The sequence below is a fragment of the Trematomus bernacchii genome, unplaced genomic scaffold (genome assembly GCF_902827165.1).
Source record: "Trematomus bernacchii unplaced genomic scaffold, fTreBer1.1, whole genome shotgun sequence".
Taxonomy (NCBI): Eukaryota; Metazoa; Chordata; class Actinopteri; order Perciformes; family Nototheniidae; genus Trematomus; species Trematomus bernacchii.
Genome location: NW_022987546.1, coordinates 225,950 through 247,978, shown reverse-complemented (window position 1 = coordinate 247,978; position 22,029 = coordinate 225,950). Strand labels below are relative to the sequence as shown.

Below are 22,029 nucleotides of genomic sequence, written 5' to 3'. Positions count from 1 at the left end.
GCGCATGCGTACCTGCGTACCAGTTATGTGCACCCCTGGTTATAACACGTTGTGATACAGTCATGGTTAGGTTTAGGGTCAAGACACAAACCTACTTGGTAAGGATTCAATACAAATATAAAGGTTTCAGTTATTTCATTCGGTGACATGGCGTCAAGTAGTCATGAGATAACTTCCTTTGGTTCCATGCAGGACACAAGCACTGGTCTCCTAGAAGTCCTGTTTTTGAAAAATGTGTATATTTGTTGGTGTGTGTGTCCTCACCCTCAGAGGCCTGCAAACTGCAGCACAGTCCCAGGGAAAGGTAGGCTCTAGGTAGAAATTCTCCTGCTTCTTCCCCCATGGACACCACACTCTGCGACAGATCCTCAGCCTCCCCGAACTGGACACATCAACATACACTCAATAAGTTGAATTGTCAATACTCAAATGGGCAGGTGAAACACTGAATTATACTTCCTATGAACAAATAACCTTTAATACGGAACAATTACATCTTGGAGGATCATTTGAGGTATTGTACTGTTAACATTACTTACAACATCCATTCATTTTAGATATAGAATTGAATTTATTTTTGTTTTGTTAGTTTTCAAAGGGTGTTTTCTAGGTTTAGTTTAGGTTCAGTTTTTTTTTTTTTTTAAATGTTGAGTTTTAATTTTACAGTAGTGATTGTTGTTTTTTGTTAGGGTTAGGTATTTGTATATAAGAAATACGTAGTATCCATACACAATAAGTGGTTGAAGAACTGTAGGAAATGCCATTATGCTTGACATTTTAAAATGTGGATATCGATTTGAGTAAAAGGGCCAAATAACTTGGTTGAATGTCATTGGATCTACTACAATTATTTGATCAGGTTTGTGTTTCTTGATTTTACTGTTTTGGACACACAGAAGTGACTTTCTGTTTCAGTGTCCCAAGGTTTGTTCACACCTTTTTTTAGATGGAGTATGATAATAATTATGAAAATAACATTGGTGTTATTAAAACTCTTGCATGAGTTTAGTTGAGTTGCATGAGTTTACACTCTAAACAGATTCAAGGACAATGCAGAGTTTGCTGAAGGACACACACACACACACACACACACACACACACACACACACACACACACACACACACACACACACACACACACACACACACACACACACACACACACACACACACACACACACACACACACACACACAACACACACACACACACACACACACACACACACACACACACACACACACACACACACACACACACACACACACACACACACACACACACACACAGAGGGCGTTTATCAGTTTAAGAAGGTGGCATATATATAGTTTGTGGAAAAGAGGTGAGCTGAGGAGAAATTGTGTCACGCTGTGCGGTACGGCTGGTGGCGGGCAGGTGGGTAGGTGGGCGTAGGGGGGGGGGGGTAATGCCTTTGACGGCACGCCAGCAGAACAGCAAGCCAACTGCTCTGACACCCTCCCCCCTCCTGCCGCCCCTCCTCCTCCTCCTCCTCCTCCTCCTCCTCCTCCTCCTCTTCTTCCTCCCTCCTCTATCTCTATGTGTCTTTCTCTGAATCCAGCCCTTGCGAGTTCAAATCCTGCACACAATAGTATTTAAACACACAGCCCATCCATGCACATCTTAGGAGGATTATGTTTCTCTCCTTTGAATAGTTGGGGGTGAAAACCTTGCATCTGCAGTACTGCTTTTCAGGAATTCATATTAAAAAAATCTGCTTTGCTTCCAGTGGTGCAGTTTGTACTGATGTTACGAGGTTAGGCTAGATTGTTAGGGTCTGTAGTGGGGACAAAACTGCTGGCTAGATAATAGTCCAGAATGTCCAGTGGAGCTGATGGTGGATAATGGTGGTCCATTTATGTAATGCCTCACTGCACTATGGCCACAGTGTCCCATTGTGATTACGGCTGTAAGCTCCTTAGTGTGTCCGGCCTGCCATGATCTCCAGCCACTGACAGATGTGCTCTCTCAGTTCGCCCCTGTTAGCTCCTCTTTTCTAATCTCTGACCCCTTTCTCTCTCTCTGTCCCACTCACCCTGACACTCCCCCCCCATACTAAATACCTCTGTTGATGCAACTTTCTCCCTCCCTCCCTCCTGCCCAGATCATGAACAGCAGGACTATCCAAGCTGGCCGGGCTTCACAGTGATGCAGAGTGACCCCTGTGTCAATCCCAAAACATTACCCAGCGCTGCTGTGTAATGGCTCTCTATGCACACACTACATTTTAATAAAGCTGCTGTTGTATATGCTCCCAGAGTCCTATGTTCCCCAGCTCAATATCCTCTTGTTTTTATCACATATTACATTACAGAGGGATTTCAAAGGTTTTTTATGTTCTCTGCGATGTGACAAAGGTTAGAATCACCCACCTACAGCTTAGAGCCTACTGAGTCCTTTAAACCTACACGCCCAAATGTGCAAGCAGAGTGTGTTCTTGTTCTTTAGATGTTGATATCTCTACACTGGCTGAACAGATTTGAACCATTCAAACTGCATTTGAAATGCATATCTTCCTTTGTTCGTTTGAATTGGATTTGAAAGACACACCTCAGCAATCTTTTACAGTAAGGATGCTGGAAACATGCTGCTCATGTAGTGTAGGATTCTATGACCTCTCCTTTTAGTTGATCTTCTCATGGTTGACGCTATAGCGAAGGTAGGCAGGTGTAACTAAATGAAGATGAATTATAAATTACAAAACTGATTGTTCGATCTCAACTGCTTGTTGTTGATATCTCATAAATTCCTGATAAAGATTGATCCTGTAATCCTGTGAAATTTGAATCTTTAAATAATATATTATCTTGCCTTTTGACAAGTCAGTAAATATTTTCTTGATGAGTTAATGGTCTCAATTGCTAGTGTCAATCTTCAATAGAGCATGATGTTCAGGATGATGTCCCATTTAGAATAAAATAGGCTATAAAGCAGGGTATACCAAAGACATGGCTACTTTGTGTTGTCTGGTTAGGTCTGCAACTAAAGATAATTTTCACAATGGAATAATCGTTTTGTCTATTAAATGTCTTAAAGGTGGGGTAGGTAAGTTTGAGAAACCGGCTCGAGATACACTTTTTTACTACGGCCCGGCTAAAATAACTGGATGGCCTACCTGCCTGTCAGCCTTCCATCTGTGCACAAACTTATCTCGTGCCCTCATTGGTCATGTGCACGTTCGTGTGTGTTGGAGGAGGGGCTCTGTAAGGAAGTGGCAGATTTTTTCCGGCTGTGTATTATCAAATTCTAGCGATCTCGAGCTGGTTTCTCCAAAATTACCTACCCTACCTTTAAGTTCCAAGGTGATAAGTTGAAACATTTTGTTTTGCATGCCTAAACCCAAAAATAATCAGTGTACTCAAGCAGGACATTGCCATATTTCAGAGGCCGAAAAAAGCATTTTCTTACGTATTTGGATGAAAAATTACTTTAAGGGTCAATCGATTATCGAAGTAGTTAATCGCTTAGTTGACTGATTGTTGCAGCACCAGGGTTAGGGTTAGGCTCACAGACCAAACTGCATGTAAATGTATTTTGAGTGCATGTACATTAAAGTGTAATGAATGTTTTGTGAGTATTCACCCATTGCAGTTGACCAATGCAGACTTTAGCAGCCAATAGCGGCAACGAGGGGTCCTCTGGTCTCATCCTGGCACACTCTTTAAATACAGACACAGCACCGACCCCCTGGAAGGAACACACACACACACACACACACACACACACACACACACACACACACACACACACACACACACACACACACACACACACACACACACACACACACACACACACACACACACACACACACACACACACACACACACACACACACACACACACACACACACACACACACACACACACACACACACACGTCACTGACAAATTGTGATTAATGTGCACACAGACGCCAGTTATCATGCAGCCACATATGACATGGATCTCTTTTAAGTGAGTGTATCAAACACATTTCAACTGTCCTTACACAGCCCTAATAGACCCATTTAGACACACAGTCACTTAATATATGTAGGTCAATCATTAATGGACCACGTGCACGTGCACATGCACACACACATGCACACAGACACAAGCCCGGCTGGCCCTAAATAGAAGCGGATCTGACGACACTGAGGCAGCCCCTTCTCCTTCTAGGGAGCAGCCTATTTCCAGAGCTCTCCATTGATCTGCAGTGTCACTTTATACTGCAAGGCAGATCAATTTTTCTGTCACACACATGGGCGCGCACACACTGAGGCAGAAGGGGGGCGGGGGTAGGTAAGATATTCCTTTTGAGGACTCCCATACAAGAGGCTTTTTTTTAGATTACAACTTCATTTGGCAGCAATATGATTCAATAGTATTTCCCAAACATTTCAAGTAGTTTTTGGCTTAATCAGAAAGGAATTGCTATCAAGGCCCATGCATTCTGTGCTACATGGTTAAGAGTTATTGCGTATTTTTTGCTATAATTTACTTGCCAATATATGAATCAAATAAAACTCAACCCATCTTTTTCTCCGAGCAGACTGCACGCTTATCTGCGAAAAACCATTTGTTGCACCATGCCTGGACATGAGTGTGAGGTGCAGTGTACAGCTCAGAGGTATGGCAGGGGATGTATGTCACATTTAGGGTGTGTCGTCGTGTGTGTAAGGGGCTGTTGCTGGTATATAAGGAGACATGAGCTCACCTTCCTGGCTGCCATGAGTGACAGGCCCAGCTGGTGCCAGAGGTGGAACTCGTTGAACGAAAACTTCATGGCTCGCTCCAGACACTACGAGGAAAAAGGCAGACGCGCAAATATGTCAAAGTAATATAATTCATACAGATACGTGGGTGCAGTCATGTTCAGCTTAACCCAGTCTGAGACAAAAAAAAAATGAAATGCATTAAAAAATAAGTGCTTATACTGTTGGAAAGCCAGGGTTAGGATCATTACATTTATTAACTAATTTCCGCTCATTTACAAAGTCACTAAACTGAATGGGCACTCTTCTTCTACATTTGTCTAGCTTGACATGACTGTCAGTCACCACTCACCACCCACTCAGCGCTGCTTCAGTACATAATGATGTGATTGATGTGTGTGTGGACGAGCAGTGGATGGCGTGGTGAAACTTTAGCACAAATGAGCTAAACCACGCCAAAGGTCTGCCTAATATTTTAAATAAATAATGTGCACTTAGTAGAAAGGCTGCGGACCATTTAACATGTACACATTAGCTCAACATTGTATCGCTTTGGGTATTTGTTATATGATACAATGAATAAACAAACATGAGCATTGAGGAATTAAGTTAAGTCTGCTAAAATGAATGCAACTGTCACTGCATACGTCATGCTAACCCTTGTTAACCCTGCTAAATCAGGCGCCCCTCGTAACAAATCCCAATTGAACCCCTGGTTACGGGGTTAATATGCAGAGTTGTAACTAGGGTTTAGACAAATGGTGATGCAGGACACAAAACACTGCGGTTAGCTTATCACACTGATGTTTAGCAGGTGTAATGTTTATTTATTCAATGTCATCTTAGTCAAGTATGTTAGCACGCTAACATTTGCTAATTGGCACCAAACAGACAGTGAGAGCTGATGGGAGTGTCTGATGAACATTAACAGGATCTCAGAGTTGTAACAATTTAGCTAATCTCAAGGGGAGAAGATTTTTGGATGGAAGTGGAACCTATCAGCTATCGTCAAACAACAAAATAGCTAAAAACTAGCTTGTAAACTGGCTACTTGTAACACAAACCAAAACAATTCTCGTGTCCCAAGTTGCTAATTGGACTGTTAACAGTAACCAGTACATGGAAGAGGAAGTCTTGGCCTGGATATCAGCTAGCTACACCAGAATCCCCAATTACAGCTCCTTGCCCCAAGAGTGTTGTCAACATCTGATAGCCAATGGGTTATGAGTGTCTTTGTTGGAAACATGAACGTGTGTACCTAATTTCATAGCAATCCATCCAATAATTGACAAGAAAGTTAACCCGAAAACAAAATTCCAACTTCAAGGCAGAGCCAGATTGAAAGTCAAAGGATCACCAAACTCATTATTCACCGGACATGGAATATCCTTAGCAAATATCATGCTTATCCATCCAATAAACCATACCGTTAGAGCGGCGGACTGACACCACTGAAACTGTCTCTACCTGACAAGCATTAATCCATCCGTAATATTAATCCAATCATTTAACTTATATGATTATACATGAAAGAACTAATATAATTTACTTTTATTGATCACATTTTGAATGGAGGACTTTTACTCGAAATTGGAATATGTTTACACTCTGGTGTTACTGCTTTTACTTAATCATAGGATTTAGATACTTCTTACATTTGTCAGATATGTCATCTTTTAATTGTTACCATACAAAAGCAATTTTGTTGTATTATATAATGATGTAAAATGTATGCAACAGCAAAACCCTAGCTAATTGTAATACTAATACATACCTGTGTATCCTCGAAATGAAAAGTGATATTGGAACCAGAACTAGCCTCAGACCCCTTGTGGATTGATTATTGTTTCAGAAAGTCTGTAATCAATCAATGTGAATCTTCTTCATCACATCAGAGATGGATGGCACTGACTGGCTGACACCTACTTCTTAATAAATGGCCCATACTGGCCTCATATATCAGCAAGCTGATCCACTGGTCTAAGTGGAACTACCTCAGTGTGTGTGAGTGTGTGTGTGGTCCTCCTTATACCATGACTGATGCTCTCTATGAATCAGTGAGACAGGTGGACAAACCTAATTTTAGACGACTTCTCCAACCTACGCCTCCCAAACTTTCTACATAGAGGTCACATTAGGGGGGGTAACAGAGTTTGTAAAAAAAGAAAAATGGAGGAATTAAGTGTGAGATAATGAGAAAGAAAATGCAGGAAGAAGAGGAAAATACACATAATCCTCTTGCTCAAAGTGATAAGGACATTCATTATAAAGTTCAGCAAAGGCAAAGCTCTCACTAACACATCTCATCTCTCACGCTTTCCTCCCCTCAGACCTCCAGCATGGAGTGTGTGTCTCACTAAGCTCGTGTGTGTATGTGTGTCACCACACCTCAGACAGCATGCCATACTGCCCCCTCCTGGCCATGCCGAGGGTGAGCAGGTCATAGACGGAGGTGGCATCCTGCAGGCTGCTCTGACGGGCTTCGGCTTGGTCTGGAAGACGACTGATCACCGCGTCTCCGCTGGCCTGGACGGACAGAGAGGGAGAGCAAGGAAAAGGGGGAAGGAAGAAGGAAGAGGAGGAGGAAGACAAATCAGGATGGGAAAGGCGGTGATATGGATGACCTCAGGAGAAAGGTCCCCTTTAAAGTGTCTACATATTATGTTTTGAAAGCAAAAAGGCGAAGAATGAGGTAGTGTGTGTGTGTGTGTGTGTGTGTGTGTGTGTGTGTGTGTGTGTGTGTGCGTGCGTGCGTGTGTGTGTGTGTGCGTGCGTGTGTGTGTGCGTGTGTGTCTCACCATGGACTCAGTGATGAGCAGCAACAACACAGCCTCCTCCACCACGTCCTGAGGACAGAAGCAACTGCAGGACACAGGAAATAAGAAATAAACAGGAAGTCTAAACATCACAAACACACACACACACACACACACACACACACACATGGCCTTTCCAAAGGTAGATGGTCAGATTGCTGGGAGTGTCCAGTTTCTGTCTCACTTGTGGTGCTGTAACCCAACACGGACCACCCTGGGTGTATCGCTACACAGCACTATCTCAGATGTCACACACACACACACACACACACACACACACACACACACACACACACACACACACACACACACACACACACACACACACACACACACACACACACACACACAACACACACACAACACACACACACACACACACACACACACACACACACACACACACACACACACAGGCTAATGTATTTCTTCCATCTCTTCTCTCCCATCCCTCTCATTCATCACTTTCTCTGCGTCTCCTCCCTCGTTGGTGGGCCCCGTGTCTTATTAAAGGACACATTTACCAGACACCGTCCTGGCCTTTGCAAAAGAGGCAGCTGATGACAACAGCCATGAACAATACTGGAGTGCAGCCATTCCTCAGGGTGAAGTCTCCTGTTCCCCCTCTCCTTCTAATCTCAGACATGGATTTAGATCTTCACTTATGATAGTGTGGGCAGGATTAGTCATGTGGTGGTGACTAAGTACGGCTCGCAGTGAGCGCAGGATCCCTGCAAAGAGGGGGCTGCAGGGAGCCAACATGACGCTGAGATACAGTTCAGAGTGCTGCTGCAGGATCCTGTCAGTACTGTGCCATGCATATGCCATCCATCCATATGTCAATATATGTCATGTTATGTTACAGTATACTTTAGTACACAGTCCCTTTATGTCATATGTTATGTTCTAATGTTTTTTTCTATGTTTCTCTCATGCTTTTATGTTATGTCATGTTATGCAATGTCAATTTATTTAATATTACTTGCCATCTGATTATTTTTAACGTTATTTTATTTACTTATTTTATTGTATCTAAAGTTGTTAAATTATATCATGTTTTATTTTGTATTAATTTGTATCATTTTATCCAATTTTATTTGTATTTTATTAATTATTTGTTCCCACCATTTTCTTGTTAACTTTTTCTATGAGGCATATTGAACCACATAACACTGTATGAAAGATGCTAAAAAATGAAGTTGATTGATTTATATTGACTGAATTAAGTCATGTCATGCTTTGCTGTTATATTCTATGTTATTTTATATTGTGTTCTTAAGTCATGGCATATTTTCTTGTTATGTAATTATTGTATCTTGTTATGTCATATCATGCTATGTTCCACTGTTATGTCATGTCATACTCTCTCGTCATGTCATGTTAATGTTGTTACTGTATGTTGTGTTTTCCATGTCATGTTGGTTATATGTCATATAATGTTTTTCTAGTTTCAACATGTGTGCAACACAGGGACTATTGTCCTGAGTAACTTGGCCAAATGATGGCTGATGATTTAAAGATCATTTTCCCAGTTCACCTGAACACTGGGCTAAACGGCTTATTGAAGAAAACCATAGGTGCATTTTTTTCATTTTCATTGTAGTACTTGCCTTTTAAAAAAAACAAAACAATATAAGTATTTATTTTATGTCATATGCATATTTATATTTTCACAAGCATTAAATGCCTAGTATTTATTTTCTGCTTCTTTATATGAGTACAGTAATACATCCCACTGATGAGAGGAGGAGAGGTGTTCCTCACCTTGACTGACCCAGTGTAAACAGGTACCCTCTGAGCTCTCTGGGGGGAGTCTGTCCCCTCCCTGTCCCTGATGAGGACTCATAGTCTTTAGAACAAAACACACTTGAATAAAGGGAGTTGGCGCCAACTGACGAGCCCCACAGTTGGAGGATAGGATCTTGCACAAAACTGATACAACACTTGCTGAAAGTGCAATTTCGACAAAATAATTTAGTACACTGATGGTAGGATCACAATAATAAGAGAATTAAGAGGAATAATTAAGACAAGTAGCATGAAACACAACAAAAGGTATTGGCATTAGAAATAATCCAAACAGACCTGTCGGTGCTGTAGCGCTGCGGTGGTTTAACAGTGGGGTAGACGGCGTCTTTGGAGGCGGCGGCCCCCTCTCTGTGGAGCCAGGCTGAGGGCGGGGGGCCCAGCGGGGGCCAGTAGCTGTCCTCACTCACAAAGCTCAGCAGCACCTCTGCTAGCTTCCTCGCTGCAGACTAACGGAAACAACAATGTATTAAGGAGATGATGAGCAGACAGATGAGAGAATGATGCAATGATGTATCACGTAGTAGCAGTATTATTCTTTTTCATCATATAAGATATTAATACTTTCTATGTTGCTAATGTCTAATGGATTATAAACTGACTTATAATCAGCACACAGCACTGTATAAATACAGTTTTAAGCACTCAATATACAGAATGCTTTATAACAATGATCATAACACATTATAAGGTAAAGGCAATAATACATTTTACTACAATTACTATAGTTGCTATACAATTTAATCTTTTGTATATGGAATTATAATCACTGTTATTTTGCATGAATAAGTTTCTCTGAGTGGTCATTGTTTGCTTTAAGTAGAGTAAATAAGAATTATATGCAAAAAGAGCTAAATGTATTTTTAAATTAAGCAAGTAAAGCAGAGGCCTGCTTTAAAGGAATACAAACATCACCATCGTGTGTGTGTGTGTGTGTGTGTGTGTGTGTGTGTGTGTGTGTGTGTGTGTGTGTGTGTGTGTGTGTGTGTGTGTGTATCACTACTCACCTTCCTGAAGCTCTGAGACCCTCGTGACTCCACCACCCTGAGCACCCTACGCAGTTGGTGAGCACCCTGTGCGAGATGACTAACATACACAAAAACACACACACACACACACACACACACACACACACACACACACACACACACACACACACACACACACACACACACACACACACACACACACACACACCCACACACACACACACACACACACACACACACACACACACACACACACCACACACACACAAAGAGGGCGTTTATCAGTTTAAGAAGGTGGCATATATATAGTTTGTGGAAAAAACGCAGAAGAAGCTGCAACAGGATGTGTCATATTATGGCTAGAGGCAAAACTATTAATATCATACTATAATAAATAATAAGAAGCTTATATTCTAACAGCATTTTGCTTAACATATTGAGCGTCACAGCTTGCCATAAAAAACAGTAGAAAGAAGTTTATAAATATATACGTTTTCTAGATGTACTTTTCTTGTGGAAAACTTTTCAGTAATAATGTAAGTCGAACAGTCATGCCAATACAATTGTTTTGTATTGGGATTTCTATGATTGTAGTAATACACTCAGATGCAAGTGTCTATTAAAGGTTTTTCAGTATTTTATCCACCGTATAAATATTTCTATTTTAACACCTCTCTCTGTCCGTTTTATCAAAAACAGAACATTATAACCTCCATGATCGGATGAGCTCCTATTATTTTGAGCAAGGTGTATCTAATACACTAAAAACAGAATATCCAACACATGGTGCATTTGTTTTCTGAGTCCAAGAGCACACTGACACCTGCTGGTCACAAATTAAAATGCATCTCTGCTTCACTGTGGTCAAGTGGTCAAGTGGTACACTTATTAAAAGGTTTTCCTTTATTTCTTCTCCGCCTCAGTTTCTACAACAGACAAAAAAGCCCACGGTTCCCTCCGTTACAATCAATCCTGAAGTAAAGGACTCAAGTCATCAATCATTGTGTATGACTAGTCATGTAATGAGTAAACACATAAGTTAGGACTTCCAGTTGGTTGTTATATAAGGCTCACTACAAACTATACAACCAAAATCTTTGAACAGATACAGTACATGTTCTTGGCTTTTTTTGTAATGTTACCCAGACTTAAGAAGCAGTTATATTTTATAAACTTTTCACCTGATGATTTAGTGAGCCTCATAGGTATTGCATCTCATGGCTGAAAAGTACTTTTAGAGTTATCTGCCTTCTTTTGAATGTCATAAAACGACATGGCCGTGGTCTTCTGGTGCTTAAAGTGGCAAAGACATAAGCCGTTAGAAAATATTTTAAAAAACTCAAAATAAATGTATCTTTCAAGAAATCCTGACCTGACAAGTCAAATGAATCCACAGACATTGTTGTTAGCAGTTTCAAGTAGGAACTATTTTCTAGCCCACATCACCCCGGAACAGGAAGCCGAGGCTCCGTCTCACTTGTTGGAGGGTGAGGTTGAAGAAAAATAGAAAAATACAATATAATCTATAGGAAAAATGTAGGTCCATTATACTGGAGAGAAGGCAGACATCTCTAAGGCTGACATTTCCAATACTTGGCAACTTTTACCAAAACAATCTAGAATGATAAAGACCAATATAGTTTAAAATAAATATGTGTATCTTTGGGACAGGTCTGCCTTCTGTCCCCAGAGTCAAAACTAAACATGGAGAAGCAGAGTTAGTTCTTATGCTCCATTTATCTGGAAAACTTCAGGTCCGCTGCAACTCTCACAGCTTTTAAATCCAGGCTGAAGACTTCAGTTTTTGGGGCTGCCTTCTTTTAAATGAAAGAACAATTCATATCTTAGACTGCATGTAATTTGTATTCTTCTAACATGGAATCATGAAATGTTGGCGTAGTGTTGTTAGACTCACCCCCTCTGCAGCAGACAGAGGTACGCGCTCTGTAAGGACGCCTGCAGGAAGTAGCCCAGGTCCATTTCCACAGGTTGAGGGAGCGTACTGGATTTGGCTGTCTTACTGTGGGGCGTTGATATTGTCTGAAAATATCATAAACATTTCATTATTTCACCATATATATATTATGTAAGTCCAAAAAAATTTTAACGGTCCCATGTCATGCTTTTCTGGTTATTACCCGTCCCCTTGTGCGTTATGAAGGTTTTTCTGCATGTAAACGGTCTGCAGAGTCACAAACCCTCAAAGTACACCCTGTAGCGAGTAAAACTCTAACACAGAAAAGACCTGTCTATGCTGCCCCAGAACGCCTCGTTGGGGATTTCTCTTTTTCCATTGTTTTCTTCCTGGGTACAGTGATGTGCCCATACCCAAATGGACCAATCCGTGGAGCCGTTACGTTACGTCCGCGGAGCCGTTACGTTAAGTCCGTGGATTGGTCCAAATGGACCAATCCGCGGACTTCCTCACACACACACACACTCAATCTTTTCTCAGCTGCAGCTCCGCCGATTTCTCCTCCCTGAGACGGCGGGACGCGGCGAGGCTGTGAGTCGGTGTATGAGCACACACACAAACTCCCAGCCAGGCTGCGGGTGTGTATGTGTGCTCGGGCTGGTTTCGGGCTGGGTTTCGCTGTGTCTCGCTGTCTCACAGACGGCCACTGGGCTCACAGAGAGGGGGGGGGGGCAGGAGCTCCAACAAGCCGTGTAGGACAGAGAGTGAATACACATACTATACAGAGATGCTGTATGAGAAACCAATGTGATTTTGGAACATTGCACAATATAAATCTATTTTAGTATACCTCAACAATGGAGTTATGATCAGTAGAAATGGCCATGACATGGGACCTTTAATACCAAGTACAAGCACTGCTTAAATGGTTAAGTATTTAGCTACTATAAGAGAAGAAAATCAGAGGATGAAGATTTATTTTTGATTTTGCATTTAAAGAATAACATTTGAATTTTAAATTCTTGATATTTCGACTGGATTTTTTAACATCTCAACATTATTTTTACCATTTTGTCGTTATCCTCAATGTACAACTTTTTTTTTTCTCCCTCTAAAAAGTTTTTTGGTATGTACAAAACTTGAAGTCTGACTCCATTCTTAACATTTTCATTTTATTATCTAAATGCTAAATAAAAACAGATCTTCCGCCTTAAGCTTTCCCCTGATACTTCTCCATAAAGGGACTGCGTAACCCAACACACACATGAAAGCACACTGCACACGTCTAAAGATCCACCTTATCGAGCTCCTGCAGGTAAGACAGAGCAGCGTCACACGCCCTCAGGTAACAGCACAGACTCTCCTCCTCCCTCTCTGACAGGCGGACACGAGACACTGCGGAGACCGTCTGATGGTCCAGAGACAGACCTGAGAGACAAGGAGACACAACGGGACATCACACCATCAGACCTGCACTTACCATTCAACAACAAACTGCTTCAAAAGAAGGGTTTACTTATCGTGCTGGCTACGTTAGCGGGTTATACTGCAGTGAACACACAAGATACAGTCAATCATGTGTACAATATACTTTATCCCACAAAAACTACAATTGTCAGTTCATAATTAGTAGGACATTTAAATGTGTGTCTTGTGTGATTAAAAGTAAAAGGATTAATCAGGTGCCTTTTCTGAAAATATCCAATTTAATAATAGGAACGACTGTCAGATTTTGAAAATAAAAATGTACATCTCCAGATAAATATTACACATCATTGATCAATTGTACTCAAGGGTAAACCTGATTATAATTATCAATATTTGGTAAGATAGAACACATTTTTCAAAATTCTTTAAAGCATGTATTACAGATGAATTAGAAAATACGGACACATTTCAAGAATGGAGAAACCAGCTCGAGTGCACTAGAATTTGAAAGTACACAACCGGAGAAAATCTGCCCCTTCCTTCAGACTTCCTTACAGAGCCCCTCCTCCAACACACACGAACCCGCACATGACCAATGAGGGCACGAGATAAGTTTGTGCACAGATGGAAGGCTGACAGGCAGGTAGGCCATCCAGTTATTTTAGCCGGGCCGGCTCAGATGATTGGTCGTGCTTTTTACAGTACTACGGCTTCCACAGATGACATTTTTGTATGTATTTATTGTCAAAGCATTTAATGTATTCATTGCTATCGGGATGTTAAGAGCATTCCATGGAATATAACACAAAGTGTTTCTGAAGTGAATTACCTACCCCACCTTTAACATTTTTTTAAAAGATGACATGATTTAAAATTAGAAATTGACAAAAAGTACTGAACATACTTTTGTTTCAAACTCGATAAATGTTGAGAAAATATACATATTTTCTTATGTATCATACAGCACAGAAGATAAATGGTCAAATGTAATTTCTTTGTTGCTGCAAGAAAAAAGGAGGGAGTTTGTTTTTTGCATTTGAGCTGTGACTTTTTTTTAACTTGTTTTGAAAAATCAGTTGATGATATTTATCGTTGTGCATTCACTATTAAACACTTAATCCTCAACTTTGTTTACGGGCTTCTTATAGACAAGACGGGTGCAGTTCACATGATAAAATAATATTGTTCTATATTATTATATACATACTTCTCACACTGTTGGCAGCCAGGATGTGCATTGTTACTCACTCGTACACATTATTCAACTTCTTTAGAAAGGTAAAGATGATTAGAAACCCGAAATATTCAATAACAATCTTTTTTTACACAAGTTTCATTTAGAATCATTCTGAGATCCAAATCCTAATAGATGTTTTCATCCAAACCGAACTTCAATCTTAATTTCTTTAATGTTTTTTCCCTATTTTATTTGCATATTGTGTTTACAGATAGATGCAGTGCTGATGCACCAATACAGTGGAAGATGTGAGCCTGGTGCTCCTGTTCCAGATGCCGGTCTGATGTCCGTTAGTGGACTTATTGGTACAAATAAACAGAGCGAGCAGGAACTTTGCTAGACCGATGCCTGTGACGGACAGCAGCCTCAGGCCAGACGCCAGGCCTAATCAAATAAGCAGGCAGCTGCCGACAGACAAGACATCATCATCCAAATATTCACTTCGGACTTCATTCCCACATTAATATGTACACAAAAGAACATGGGAAGAAGCTATGCAATCCCCAACGGATCCGATCTGTTTTCTCTAGTAACATGAACACGATCCGCTGAAATATCATGCAGTGGGTTTCAAAACAATCAAAAGGAAATGAAAATCTAACAGTTAATGTAATGAAATTCTCCTGTTTCAAGAGCATGAGGTCATGTCCCATTATAGGAAACAGGGAGTGTAATGACATGATGATTATGAGCGTAACAAGATTATCCAGAGCTCAGGGACAACACGCTATGTAATGTTGTGTGGATGTGACCGATGACCTTTGACAATGCTGCTATTCAATGTGTCAAAATAGACAACATACTTAAGATTGTATCTAACTGGAGTGGAGTGACCCAGAGAAGAATGTGTTACAATGAAACTACTACGACAGCTTAAGTAAGTGAGTGACTGTGAGTAATAGTAAATGCTTCCTCGACATATGACTCACAATCATCTGATTTTTAAAACAGCATCTGTATAGAAATCACACTTAATCTGTTCCCTGTGACTTTACTCTGAGTCCATCCCATTATAGATGTTATAACTGAGGTGTTATTGTACATGAAGTGGCATCAGGAAAGGCAACTCGAGAGGAAACACAAAGGTCATCTTTGTGTACAATCTTTTCCCATTTCTCCTTTCACCTCATCAGTGTCCTCCACAAGCTGTTTGCAGGGGTTACTGACATATAACTATCTGTCAAATCAAGCTGATGTTTTCCAGCCGTGTTACATTCATTTCCACAGATTGGATTTCTTCAGCCCCCGACTCTCCCTTCCACTTCACTTCCAAACCCCATACAAGGTCATTGTGATGTTAGGGCTGTGATTAGGAATGGGATCATCAAGGAAATGTATGTAGGGGGCTTTTCAGTCTTGACAAAATCGTCAAGACATGTGGCCATGTGCCAATTTCAGCAGTTATTTGCAATTGTAATGATGGAAAAAGTGTTTGAAATGTCCCTATGATTTGCCAGCGGTTTCAGGTATGGATGCATATCGTTGACTTTTTTACGATACCGATACCGATACCGATACCACTGAACGATACCGATACTCAACCGATACATATCGTGATACTTTCATGTTGCATAAGGGAAACATTTTATCATCCCGCAATTACTCCCATGAAGCGCTTTATTATATAGTTAACATATCAAATGAATATTAAATTCAATTGTGGGACTTGGACCTTTTAGTACTGAACAAACAATGAAAAACACGTTATCTATGAAGAAAACTGATTCTGCAATATCATTTATAACAACCATCAGGCGGGAATAGTACATCTTGTCAATGGAAAAATAAAATAGCACCAGGATAATCAATATTCAACCTGAGATTCCACTGACCAGAGAACACATAAAGGATCATGAGATCTCGGCATTGCACATAAAACAAATAGCATCCTTGAAATCAACATTTGCCTGATGAAAGAAAACAAATCCCATCACAGTTCAGTTTTGTGCATTCATCTTCAAGAAGATGAGCATATCTGCTCTCTCTGGATCCAAACGGGCCCTTTCACAGCGTAGGGTATCACCTGCTAAACTGAACACTCTCTCGCTTGGCACGCTGCTTCCCTGAACACAAAGGTACTTGGTTGCCATACGAGACAGCATTGGTTGGAGATTGGATGTGTTGCCACCTTTCCCAGAAATAAACTTCTTGCAGTGGTTACAGACCCCACCATTCAGACTGGCAGTGGTTACAGACCCCACCATTCAGACTGGCAGTCATATGCAGCCACACTTTAGATTTTCAAAAGTGACTTGGTTGCGGAGTTTCACTGCGAAATTGACATCGTAATTCCGACGGTTTGGGCACAAGTTTAAGGATATTATGCCTCACTTTTATAAAAAATGTACGGTATACCGTAGCCACCAGTAACCGGTATTTCGGTAATACCGGGAACCGGTATGCACCCCTAGTTTCAGGTACCTTTCATGACAAAAGCCTCGGCCAGCAGGCGGAGATGGTAGGTCGGCTGCTCATCCCGCGTTAGCTCGTCCAGTCCCACCCTGGCACACATTCCCTGGGCGTCCCGGTAGCGACCCTGCACAAAGTGCACTTTGGCCATCATCAGCAGAGCCTCGTTCAAGTACCTGGGCTGGAGGACAAGATGAAATATATATACTGTATGACAAGAGGTTTGCTGATTGACACAAAGGAAGACATTTGTTAAAAAAAGCTTGTGTTTTGTGTGGTTTTTTGGATTCTATAAAGAAAAAAAGACTTGAAGCTTTGGAAGCCTATTTGTGCCAGTAAAACATTAGTTTTATTATAATTTAGTTCCTCAAAAAATAATAACTTTGTTATATACATTATGTCATCATTTCAGATAAGTTATTAATTATTTTGAGATACATGATTATACTACTATTTTTGAGATGTTAAATCATTATTTTGCTATCTTATTTTCAGTCTTACGGCCCGTCCACACAGCAGCGTGCGATGAAGCTTGCCGGCGGGGGGGGCTGAAACTCGACCAACAACCAATCACATGAATCTCCCGCCCCGGACACACAAGCACGCGGTTTGATTGGCTAGAGCTTGTACTGGCATATGATTCGATTGGCTGACGCTTCCGTCGAAGCTTCAAAAGTTGAACATTGCTCAACGCTTTTGAAGCTATGCTTCGCTCGCACAATGCAGTTCGGCGAAACGTGACGTCACCCCATTCAAAGTGAATGGGCAGAAGCGTTGAAGCTTCAACGCACGCCGCTGTGTGGACGGGCCGTTAGTCATTTTTCTGCAAACGTTTGATCATATTTTCAGAAACTGAATCATTATATTGAGATATTTAGTCAATTTTTGTGATAGTGAGTCAATTTTTTTGAGTAATTAATATTTTTGCAATACTTTTAGACATACTTAAAAGATGTTTGCGATGGGCTTCCAAATAAAGCTTTGAAAAGGCAGAAAGGAATCTACAACTAGGATGATCAGAAGGAACCCAGATTTCACTGACTGTGAGATGGCCTCGGCTGAGGACAGAGTTGAGGTGGCCTTTGGCCCGGCACAGTCTGGGCTGGGTCTTGTCGATCAAAGGTGTGGAGCTCCGTAATAGGTCCATGTTTTCCTGCAGGCTCTCCTCCAGCAGCGCCTCGGCCATCAGCAGCAACCCATAGTCATCTAGTTTGAGGGATAGAAAAGGTCAAAGTCAAAGATTAAAAAAACCTCTAAAGGTTTGTTTGAGTAGGGTGAGCTCACGGCCACAGGTCATGTGTTTCTGTAGCAAAAGAAAAAAATTCAGTGCATTAAAAACAGCAATTCCCACCAGGGAGAGGAGCTCAAACCTGTCTGAAGTCTATTTAGAAGCTAGAGTTTCCATTTCCCTCTTACTTTCCTAACGTTGTTATCATATGATATGAGGATAAGTACTTAACGTCCACCTACACTGAGATGTTAAACTTTACTCGTAAAGTAAACGAACTTTGTTTTGTTGTGACTGGGCCTCCAAAGTCCAGTAAACCTCAGGTTTCGTTTACACACACTCGATTGAAGCCTTCCTGTTTACCTTTTTCATTCTGTGTGTGTGTGTTCTGTCGCCAACGCTGTGCACAGTGTTTATGTCCTGATATACTTGACATATTTGCCAGTTCGGTTTATCAGCACAGCCAAGGCTAAAGCTATCAGTGAAGCGAGGTGAGGGATAAACAGCAGGATGTGTCTCAGCCCTTAACTGTAGCAAGAGCTATTCATGATTTCACACAAGCCAAAAGTTTGGAAGGAGTCAGTGTTGCAATAAGTAACCATGAGGTTATGATGAGGTTACATCACTGTTTCAACACGAGAATATTATTGAACTTAGAAACATAAATCATTCTTTTATCTTTGAGTCTGTTTCCATTAATCATTTTGTGATTGGTTAAGGGTGTAGCAGACAGACACAGTTAGCTCAGGGTTTCCCACACATAGACTTTACTTGGGCGGGTCGCCCAGGTATATTAACGGCCGCCCAAGTATATTTCGCGACCCACTTTGGTTTTTTCTGGACAGGCCATCGGGAGGACCGGGGGGTTTCCCGATGGCCTGGCCTGTTAAGTGGCCTGCTGGCCTGAGGATTTTTAGATTTTTTGTAATGTATTGTGAATGCAACGCTGCACAAATGTGGGTCTGCCTCACACAGGGTGACTGGCTGTCTATATGATGTGGCCTGCCGACATGACCACTGTCATACAGATCATAAATCAAAGCCCTTGATTGGTCTTTGTGTGTCATTCAAGCTCGGGATAACTACAGCTCAGAGGCCTGTACTACGAAGCTGGTTCAACCTAACCTGGATATGTTTGAGTTAGCCGGTTGGCCCAATCCAAAACATACGCGCTCTGGCTAAACTGTACTACGACGCTGGTTATCAAGTGGATCGCTCAAGCCAGCCGTGTCCTATCTAGTTAGGTGCGCGTTCACATGAAAGGGGTGGTATTTGGAGCATTCGACCAATCTCAAACACGGACAAGCGTACTGACAGCGCAGCGTCATACTTCCTGAATGAAAAGTGAACTTTAATATTAGTCAAATATGAAGAAGTTAAACTTTAAACATCCATGACTTAAACACTTTATCCAGGATAAAAGCCACATAGCTGCACCTGCAAGGTGAATACAGCTGGTAAAAGAAAAAGTGTTTGAATGCGTACATTAACAGGTTTATGAAATCACTGCCCCGTCCAAGACACGAGTGGATCTGACTTTAATTAGGAGAATTTGACTCGAGTGTTTCATCAACTTAATGTGTTGCTTAAAATAATACTTCTGCATACAGTATGTGACACTGTGAGTGTTGCACGGCCAGATACGGCTCAAGAAGCTGACTCAAATAAGGAAATATATGATACATTATGATATGAATGATAATGGGACATATCGACACACATCGACGTCTGCACTCACAGTGCCGCGGACTGTACTTAATGTTACTCTGATCCGGTTACTTATGTCGTGGCAGATATTTAAGTAAGCTTTCTTAACGCTAATATTATAATAGTCAGATTGCTCTGAAGATGGGAGGGGATATTCTATTAATTTTCACGTTCACACAGTCAGTTGATTTTGGCCGGCCGTCTTTCCTGCAACGGCAGTTTTTCTGTATTTCCTCTATCCTGTAATATGAATTGATAGCTTTAAACTCCGCACACGGAGCTCTGATTGGTCAGCAGGCGGTACTTTCACTGAGTTGATCTCTTAGCCTGCCACCTAACCTGCTCCGGAGCAGGTTTGCCGCTCAGCATAAGTTACCATGGAAATCTAGCCTGCTAAAAAGAAAACCAGCGTCGTTGGACCGGAAAGCCCGAGATTTCCCTGAAGTTAGCCGGCTAAGCGAAAATCCAGCTCCGTAGTACAGGCCTCTGGTGAGGTTAAGGACTCTCTGAGTGTTTAGATAGTTAACTTAGTCTAAGACCCTAGCCACACGGAGAAGGTAACGAAAACGAACCGAATTCGATATAAAAAAAGGCTTCCGTCCACACGCAATCGGCACCAGAAACGTGTCCGTCCCCATGAGACCGCTCGACCCGCTGGAGACGCTGTAGTACATATGCCGGGCCTGTAAGTGGCGCTGTACTTCCGCCACAAAATACACCAAAAGCAGCGAAGAAGACTTCATGAGCATGCATGGTTGCCATGGTTGCCCTTCAGTTTGCCCTTAGGCCTGCTGTCGCCAGTGGCGTTTTCTCCCGGAGGCCAAGGGAAGCCAGGCTTCCCCTGTTTTTTCGGATTGTAGTTATAATTTAAATAAATAAATAAAAACACTTTGTTTTGTTTTCGATAATTCTCCTTTGCTGTGTGTTGCTGCCGGCCCGTCTCTCCCCCACTCTCATTGAGTATTTTACAAAGAGTGAAACAAACAGCGCCCCTCTAGATGTTATGGTGAAACAGTAGATTGCATTCACTGTTGCGAGAGGAGGCCAGCTGAATCGGGCTTCCCTTGGTGAAAAAAAATTGAGGGATTGACCAATCAGATGAGGACGTGATGCCCCTGCCAACCTGTGATTGGTCAGGGCCATGCCAAGGGAAGCCAGCCGCCTCTGGCTTCCCTTCAGAGCCTACTGTAACTGTCATCACCGCCGTTTGAAATTATCAAGCAAATGAAGCATTATTTATTCCATATAGGGCCTGATCACCTGAATAGATGAGATTGTTTATATTTTTTAGTTACTTTTGGACTACGGACTGAGCTAATTACAGAGACGAGGACTGTTGCTGCACTTGCCGTGTGTTAGAAAGGGAAGGGAAGAGAAGGTGGACTATCGCATGCAAATGTTTCTGTACATAATTGTTTTTGAATTCATGTGTTTGATACACGCCTACTGATACTTTGATGTGAACGTAAAACTTTAAAGGTCTCCTGATTTACTTTGTGAATGAATCCTTCTTTTTTATTCATTACCGAATCTGCACTGCGCATTGAGCGGCTGGTATTGCATTTGGGGGGGGGGGGTGTGTCTGCATAAATTAATAAGAAAATGCTTAAATTAATAAGACGAGAGAGTTTCGGCTGGAGAGTGCGTGCGGACCTGTCGGTTAGATAACAGGCGTGTGCAAGTCCTGCATCTGTGTGATACAAATGTGTGTAAAATGATACCGGGCGCTGTAATCACTCATCTGGTTACGTTATTGACCACGCCCCCCCCCCAACCCAA

At 41.6% G+C, this 22,029-nt stretch overlaps 1 protein-coding gene across 1 annotated transcript in view; it reads right to left on the bottom strand.

Annotated features, from left to right (window-relative positions):
• The window catches only part of ttc7a (tetratricopeptide repeat domain 7A), a 77,033-nt gene that overhangs the window by 50,024 nt on the left and 4,980 nt on the right, over positions 1-22,029 (bottom strand). The window contains exons 2-12 of the mRNA XM_034122642.1: positions 18,358-18,521; positions 17,328-17,496; positions 13,539-13,669; positions 12,242-12,366; positions 10,345-10,423; positions 9,617-9,786; positions 7,514-7,577; positions 7,104-7,241; positions 4,718-4,801; positions 3,601-3,705; positions 265-382 (exon numbers count right to left, since the gene is read on the bottom strand). Of these exons, the coding sequence (XP_033978533.1) occupies positions 265-382; positions 3,601-3,705; positions 4,718-4,801; positions 7,104-7,241; positions 7,514-7,577; positions 9,617-9,786; positions 10,345-10,423; positions 12,242-12,366; positions 13,539-13,669; positions 17,328-17,496; positions 18,358-18,521 (1,347 nt within the window). The remainder of the gene's footprint in view (positions 1-264; positions 383-3,600; positions 3,706-4,717; positions 4,802-7,103; positions 7,242-7,513; positions 7,578-9,616; positions 9,787-10,344; positions 10,424-12,241; positions 12,367-13,538; positions 13,670-17,327; positions 17,497-18,357; positions 18,522-22,029) is intronic.